Here is an 8,401-nt window from a genome sequence, read left to right as displayed (position 1 = left end):
CTTAGGGTTTGGTCTCAGCTTGGCAGGGGGTGTTGTTTTTTGGATGATGATGACTGCCAAAAAGCCCCCTTAAATCCCCCCCAAAACCCCCAAATCCCCTCAAACCCCACCCAAACTCCCCCCCAACCCCCTCAGGATGAATTTTTCATTCATTTCAGGTAATTTTGGGTGGATTGTGGAGGGTTTTGGTACCTTATGGATACAGAAGTAGGCATAGGATTCAAACCCACTCAAAATGCTCCCTTAAAATCCCTCCAAATACCCCCAAATCTTCTCAGGACCGATTTGGAGGTAATTTGGGGTTAATTTCAGGTAATTTTGGGTCGATTCTAGGTTGATTTGGGGTGGTTTTGGTACTTCCTGGACACAAAATTTTGCATAGGATTCAAACCCAGCCAAAATCCCCCCCAAATCTCAAAATCCCAAAATTTTCCCCCCAGCTGCCTCGTTGTTGGGTCGACTTTTTGGTGGATTTTGGGTTAATTTGGAGGAAATTTTGGGTGGTTTTAGTACCTTGTGGATGCCCAAGCGGGTGAAGGATTCAAACCCAGCCAAAGTTTGCTCAAATCCCTCAAAACGCCCCTCAAATTTCACCCAGAGCCCCTCAGGATGGGTTCTGAGGTAATTTTGGGTGGATTTTGGTTAATTTTGGGTCCTTTTGTGAAGCAGCGAGCGTGCAGGGCTTTGAGCAGGCTGAGCAGCGGGGCAGGAAGGGAGGGAGGGAGGGAGGAAGGGAGGGAGGGAGGGATGGAGGTGTGAACCTCCCCCGAGGATCCCCTGATGGGGACACCCCTAAAAAGGTCTGTGCCAGAATTGAGAAACAAACGGGACCTTTGCTTTTTTTGGTCTTCAGGCTGTTGTTTATTTTTCTCTTACCAAAAGTTCAGCACGCCGTCTGCACACCAGACTTAGCGTACAAAGAGAAGGCACCAAAAGTCACAGGACCCACAGGTTCAACGTCTTTTAAAATTATTTTGTCCAATTAACTCTTAGAACACATTTTATTTCTACCTTTCTACCAGTAACTAATTCTTTGTTTACCACTCAGCATCTGCATTGCAGCTCTTTCCAACCAATCACCCTGTGCTCCCAACACGGCAGAAAATGGAGGAGATGAAGAACAAGAAGGAGATCAGGCAATGCCCAAAATCCTCCCTTCTATCCATCCTCATACTAAAAACCCAAGTTTTTCACCCTGTGATAAACTACACTAATCTCTCTTTCACACACTCATAGATCCCAATTCTTCCCAAAGTCCTGGAAGCTTTCTCCATGGACAAAAGTTAAAAGCAGTGATCTCTTGGGGATCAGGACTTCTCAGGACAGGCAGGGAGACATTCCCTGTGCCCTGGGTTCCAACAGCAGGGGGGAAGGGGAGGTTGGGGACAGGAAAAGAAGGACTTGGGCAGGAAAAAGGGGAACCTTAAACAGCGTGGTAAGCGCCATTTCTAGAGGGAGGGCCCGGGACGGCGCGGCCGTCACCTTCCCGGGTAGGTGTGGATACACAATCCAGGTAAGATTTCCCATGGATCCATCTGGGAAACATTAGGGAGCTGGAGATGAAGAATTCTGAACAACCTCGCAGGTGGTGTTTGTGACAATTGTTTTCCTCATGGATTGTTTACCCCAAGGGGTTTTCTTAATTAGCCAATCATGTGAAATGTAAAATAACCAATCAGGTCCACCTGTATCACGACCGAGTACAAAAAAATGGGTTTCCTAATAAAGATGATTATTGGCCTTCTGAAGATGCATGGAGTGTGACACTCATTTATCCGTGTCATTTCTGACTCAGCAGTGACAGGCAGGGAAGGGGGGACATGGAAAGATGGGGGGGAAAGGAGGACACAGAATGGAGAGAGGACGGCAGCGCTCCCGTGTCACCTCTGGATGGATTCTGTCCCTTGTTCTGCCCTCAGGAAAAGAGAGACAGGGTGGCACAGAGTGTTGGGAAGGATGAAAGTTTGACAAGAAACTTTAACAGATATGTGTGCATGACAGAAAGATTTTTGAATGTAGAATCTGAAAAAGGAATAGAGATGGAACCAAGTTTTGACATAGAAGAATTGTTGAGCCAGTCTTACTGGGTAACTAAGAAGGCAAAGGGTGTGCTACTTACAAGGGGTTTTTATGGCTTAGAGCAAAGGATAAACCCACCTCAAACAAGAAGATGTTTTTACCAAGCAAAAAGATTCCACAGGTAAACAAGTCAGCAAAGTTGCAAGTAGAAAAAAGGTCTCAGAATTTTCCACTGCAAGAAAACTGAAAAACAACTTCTAGCTTAAACTAACGTACTAACTTTTAGTGACTGGAGAATAGTAATATGAATATGGTAATTACAGGAGTTATGATAGGCTATAGGTAAAAGTAAAGGTATAGATTGTTTCTTCTGTGTTAAGATGCTCAGCAAAGCAGAGTATATAATGCGCTGTAACCAGAGCTAAAGGGTCTCCAGGCCTGCCTGCAGCTGGAGCTGACAGCTGTAGGCACAGGCTCCGTCACCAGACCCTGGACTGCTGTAACATCTTGGATACAATAAACTGCATTTTGGAGAGCCGCCTGGAGCCCCTCATCTCTCACTCAGGCTCTTACAGGAGAGGGACAGGGGGTGATGGAGAGATGGCAGCAACCCCGTGCCATGCTGGCAGTTTTCACTCCTTGCTGCACGCTTGGGAACAAAAGGGTAAGGAAAGATATGGGCAATGTTATAGAAACATATTATAATATTGGCTTTTCACAGATAATAAAGTGGATTTTATATGTGTGGTGTTAAAGTAACTTTGGTATAAACATATAGGTTTTATTTCTGTCGTTAATTAAGCTTCATGAAAGAGCTGCTTGTGTTAAATGCCTGCTGGGATGGGATAACATCCAGTGCACACAGGATGAGGACACCTGCACAGATCTGCCAACTATCAGCACTCCCTGTCTGAAGGCAGAGTGGACCAAGGCCCAAAACTGGAGGTGATAAAGAGAAGGTAGCCAAAACCACAGCCAAGAAACACACATGCTCTGAAAAGGCAGACCCAAGGAGGGGCCAGGTAGAACAGTTTCTGGAAGATGTGAAGTAGTTTATGGATATGCAGGAGGGTCTATGAATATGCAACAGGCTGGTGTAAGGAGAAAGGTATTTCAGGGGGATCCCCGAAGGTAACAGGGTGCTCCTGGCTGAGTGCCAAGATGCACCCAGCCATAATAACCTTTGCTCCATGGTCCTGGTCTCCCACTGTCCTTTATTAAACTTTTTACATTTTCACAGGAGGGTGAATGTGCTTTTCACATTTAGGAACGATTTCAGTTTTTTCATTTTTTTAAAGGAGGGAGTTTTGAAGAGCTGCAAGTGGCTAATCTGCCTGCAACAAGGACCATTCCACGGGCTCTTGCCAACTTTCCTGACACGTCTGCTGCAGCTCATGGAGGGTGAAGCCCTGGAGGCTCCTTAGGGGTGGTTATGGACAATTGCAGGCAGCACCTCGATGCCCTGGATCAGCGGTGCCCCCTCCTGGGAACCCCCACGTTTTCCAGTTTCTGTGAAGCTGCCTGTGAAAAACACGTTCACTCTCCTGTAAATTAATGGCCCATTAACAGCAGATATCTCCTGGAGGGAGGAATGGTTGTGGAAGAGATAAACTGCCCAATGCACAGAAGATAACTGCCCCACCTCTGACAGATGGCAAACACAACACACACTTATCTTGCAATCCAGGACCTGTCCTCACTGGCTGCCCCCATTCTCCAGAGTTCATGGTGTCCAGGGAGGCTGCAGCTGCCGGTGCCGGGAACAAACGAGACAGGTCTTGGTTTCAGAGATCTCCAGAATCCATTTCTGACCCCAAAAAACAGGGCAAAGGCAGGGCCATGGGGTTTTTATAGGGTACGCCAGGGATGGAGTTTGGGTTTGGGCCAGGGGAGGAGTTGTTAGCAACACAAGAAGGGTTAGATCAAATTACTGCCTTTTAGCAACAGGGACACTCCACACAGAATGTGTCCCCAAATCCTAAATTCCTCCTCAAACATCTGAGAAATGGTGGGACTTTAGATATCTTTGATCAATTTCATTTATTTAACCATGTTTATGGTGTTTTTAAGGGATGAAGATGAGGCACAAGAAAATCATTGCCAGACCAAAAGGAGAGGCAGCCAGGTGTGTTCCCAACATGGATCACAGGAATGTGAGGGACCAGGGCTCTGCCCAATGTGGCTCCTCCAGTGGGGGATGGAGCTGGAGTAGCACACGAAGCTCTTCCTGCACTCAGGGCACTCGCAGGGCTTCCCTCACCGGTGCCTCCGTTGGTGTTGGGTCAGGTTAGAGCTCCAGCTGAAGCTCTTCCCACACTGGGGACACTCGTAGGGCCTCTCCCCAGTGTGGATGCGCCGGTGGGTGATGAGGGTGGAGCTGTGCTTGAATCCCTTCCCGCAGTCAGGGCACTGGAAGGGCCTCTCCTCTCTGTGAATCTGATAGTGCTTGAGGAGATCGGAGTTGCTCTGAAACCTCTTCCCACACTTAGAACACTCGTAGAGCCTCTCCCCAGTGTGGATCTTTTGGTGGAGGATCAGGTTGGAATTCCAGCTGAAGCTCTTCCCACACTCCCGACACTCGTAAGGCCTCTCCCCAGTGTGGGTTCTCCGGTGACTGATCAGGGTGGAGCTGTGCCTGAAGCTCTTCCCACATTCCCCACACTCGTGGGGCCTCTCCCCAGTGTGGATGTGTCGGTGCGTGACAAGATGGGCATTCTGCCTGAAGCCCTGCCCGCAGTCGGGGCAGCGGAAGGGCCTCTCCTCTGTGTGAGTGCGCTGGTGCAGGAGGAGATTGGAGCTGGTCTGAAACCTCTTCCTGCACTGATCACACTCGTAGGGCCGTTCCCCAGTGTGGGTCCTCTGGTGCATGATCAGGTTGGAGCTCCTCCTGAAGCTCTTCCCACACTCCCCACACGTGTGGGGCTTCTCCCCATCATGGAGCTGCTCATGCAGCACCAGCTCCGAGCTCTGGCTCCATCTCCGGCCGCCTTCCCGGCCCAGGCTGGCTCTTTCCCCCTCAGATCCCCGCCATCTGCGTTTGCAGCCCCTCCTCGTGCGGGATCTCTGGGGCTTTTCCTCCCCGTTGGGTTCCTGCACCGTGGAGCTGCTCAAAACGGCCTCTTCCACCAGGTTCTGACACGGGGATTTGTCCTCCCTGCTCTCCATGCTCAGCTCCTGCTCTGGGGGAGGATGGACAAGGACAGGATGGGATTTGCCTCTGTGCCACAGGAAAAGGGGAGAAGATCCCCGCAGGGCTGTTCTGCAGCCGGGGGCCATGCTGGGCTGGGAAATGGAGCAGCACAGAGGGGAAAGGGGCACTGACTTCCTCCTCACCTGCCTCAGTGTCCCAGGGCATCTTCCTCTTCCTTGGAGCCTCCCAGGGGTTGGCAAAGGGAAATCCTGGTTTGGGGAAAACAAGGGATGAGCTGTTGTAGGATCGTTGGGGGTAGGACAGCCGGGACGGACGGAGACGAGAGATCTCTGCAGCCAGGTTGTGGAATTTGGGGTTCATTGCAAAGGGCCTGGGTGCAGGGGCCCTGCTGGGAGCGTCCAGCCACAGCTCAGAGCAGGCCCGAGAGAAGAGAGTGGTAGAGAGGATGAGAGGGTAAGAGAGGAAGAGGGTAAGAGTGTTAAGAGAGTAAGGTTCCAGTCACAATACAATAAATCTTCTCCTGTGTTGAATACTCTATTTCTCACTCACCAATCCAGTGCAAGATACAAATTCTATAGCATTTACATACAGCCTATAAGAATAATTACATCACCATACTGTGTTACATTTTAAAGCCTAAAAACTCCTCTTTGGACCCCTTCTGCTGAGCTAGCAGGGTCTGCTCCGGCCCTTGGACCTGTCTGCAAGCAGAGGGAATTGTTTCATCACAAGCGGATTGCCTTCCGTCATGCCACACCATTATTTACCAGTTGTTCAGTAACTAAGGTATCTCAAAGCTTGCTTTCATTTCCATCTTGCTAATACTTCCTACATTCTCAAAATCTTTTGCCAGACAATCATATTTGTAAGGCTGTCCTGTTTCATCTTGCCCCACACACGTTGAGTTTGAAGGTCCCACTGCCCGAGTCTGTCTCTACAAGTCCCCGGCCACCCGGCCTCCAGAAAAACTCCCAAACAAGAAGATTCAGCCCTGAAAAAGCCTCCCAGGAGCTCCCGTCCCTGGTCCCTCCCCTGTGGCTTTCAGGATTTCCCCCTGTCCCAGCTGCCAGGATCACACTTGGATTGGGGGTCCCCCTTCTCCTCGGTGCCTGCCCTCCCCAGGCTGCTGGCAGTCCCAGCAATCCCAAAAGCTCCCCCCTCTTCGCTCTCACTATTCTGGGATGCCGGGGCTGTTTGGGCTCCCGGGCTCCCTTCTCCCCTCACTCTCTGCTCTGGGCTGCAGGGGCTCCAAGGAGTCCCCCCTGCCCCTCTCCAGCTCTTGAGGGTCCCGCCAATGGCGGCGCTCCCCCCTCTCTGGGCTCCCCACTTTGGGCTCCTGGGGGACACAGGGCTCTGCTCCTCCAGGCTGCCTCTGCCGGCGGCTGCCACTGGCACCCCCCGATGTCCCCCCAAGGGGCCTTTTCCACTCAGCCTTGGATTCTTCATTCTCCAAACATCCCCCCAAAAAACCCAACCCAGGCAGCCCCCCCGAGATATCAGGGCCGAGCTCCCCCTCCCCGCTCACCTGCGCGATGGGGGGGCAATGATCCCACAGGTGGGGGCTGCAAATTCAGGCAGGGCTCGAGCGCGCGGTTCTGTCTGCCCAGCCTGGATCCGCCTTTGTCCTTCCTCTTCCTCCCGCTCCTCTCCTTCCATCCCCCGCTCCTCATCCTCCTCTGCTGTCTTATCTCCACCTCCTTCTCCCCCTCCATCCCTCCCCTTCCCTCCCTCCTCCTCCTCCTCCCCCTCCCCCAGCAGCAGCGACACCCTCGGTGCCCCGTTCCCGCAGCAGGAGCGGGGATGGAGCCGGGACAGGTCGGGATGAGCAGCGCGGGGCTCTCGGCTGCTCCCAGCCGCTGCGGGCGGGGGGAACCCGGCCCGGGCCAAAGGAGAGGCAAACTGGGAAAACTGGGGGCTGCACATCCAAACTGGGCCTTGCTGGGGACCCTGCCTGGGCACTGCCAGCCCTTGGGGCTCCTCTCGGCACCTCCGGGAGGGAGGAACGCACCCAGGGCTGGGGGATCCCAGCAGTGGCAGCGCTGCCAGGGACTTGGCTGGACTGGGATGGTACTGGGAGTGACTGGGGCTGTACTGGGTTTGTATGGACCTCATACTGGGAGTGACTGGGACTGTACTGGGTTTGTACTGATATCATACTGGAATCATACTGGGAGTGACTGGGACTGTACTGGGTTTGTATGGACATCATACTGGGATTGTACTGGGAGTGACTGGGGCTGTACTGGGTTTGTGCTGACATCATACTGGGATTGTACTGGGAGTGACTGGGACTGTACTGGGTTTGTGCTGGCATTATACTGGGATCATACTGGGAGTGACTGGGACTGTGCTGGGTTTGTACTGATATAATACTGGGATCATACTGCCAGGGCAGACTGTGATCACACTGATGGAGACTGGGATCACACTGGGAGTGAGCAGGAGCCTGTGGGGAGCAAATGAGACCATGTTGGTGCAAATGGGATGTACTGGGAGTAACTGGGATGGTGCTGAGGGTGATTGGGAGCAGCTGTGAGGAACGGGGATCATGCTAGGAGCAACTGGGAGTGACTGGGAGTATGCTGGGGGCCATTGGAAACTGCTGGGCTTATCCTGGGATGAACTGGGATCATGCTGGAGGTGACTGGGATCATACTGGCAGTGAGTGCCACTAAACTGAGGGTGACTGGGAATGCTTGGGAGCAAATGGGATCATACTGGGGATACTGGGAGTGACTGGGAACATGCTGGAGGGAACTGGGGAACACTGGGAGATACTGGGAGTGACTGGAACAAAAGTGAGGGTGAAAGAGAGCAGCTGGAACCATGTGGAGCACAGCTGGTTCATACCAGTGGGCTGGGGGAGTTTGTTGGGAGTTTAGGGCAATTATTGGGGTTTTTGGAGAGAATCACTGAGTTTGGGGGGTGTTGGGGATTTTGGGGGGTTTGTGGATTTTGGTAGGTTTGGACTTTGGGGGATTCTATCGGCCTTGTGGGAGGGGGGTGTTTTGAGATTTATTGCAATCTTTTAAGGTTTTTTTGTACTTTTGGGGGTTTTACTAGGATTTTGTGAGGGTTTTGTGAGATTCTCTGGAATTTTGAGGGGGTTTATTTGGATTATTGGGGGATTTGGGGGGGTGTATTGGAATTGTGGAGGCATTTAGTGGGATTCTTTGGAGGTTCAGGTTTTTTAAGGAATTTTTTGGAGTTTTTTGTTAGGATTTTGGGAGG

At 51.8% G+C, this 8,401-nt stretch overlaps 1 protein-coding gene across 1 annotated transcript; it reads right to left on the bottom strand.

The window, feature by feature from the left end:
* Positions 1-4,040: 4,040 nt before the first annotated feature.
* LOC132334653 (zinc finger protein 391-like) lies at positions 4,041-6,826 on the bottom strand. The gene is made up of 5 exons (XM_059860749.1): positions 6,696-6,826; positions 6,284-6,346; positions 5,353-5,540; positions 4,775-5,198; positions 4,041-4,690 (listed from the first exon to the last, which is right to left on the bottom strand). The coding sequence occupies exons 1-5, from the start codon at positions 6,824-6,826 to the stop codon at positions 4,276-4,278; spliced, it is 1,221 nt and encodes a 406-aa protein (XP_059716732.1). The 3' UTR covers positions 4,041-4,275.
* Between the last annotated feature and the right edge of the window lie 1,575 nt (positions 6,827-8,401).

The sequence above is a fragment of the Haemorhous mexicanus genome, chromosome 16, assembly GCF_027477595.1.
Source record: "Haemorhous mexicanus isolate bHaeMex1 chromosome 16, bHaeMex1.pri, whole genome shotgun sequence".
NCBI classification, from domain to species: Eukaryota; Metazoa; Chordata; class Aves; order Passeriformes; family Fringillidae; genus Haemorhous; species Haemorhous mexicanus.
Note: the sequence above shows the minus strand (reverse complement) of the source record. Positions and strands in the feature narration are given on the sequence as shown.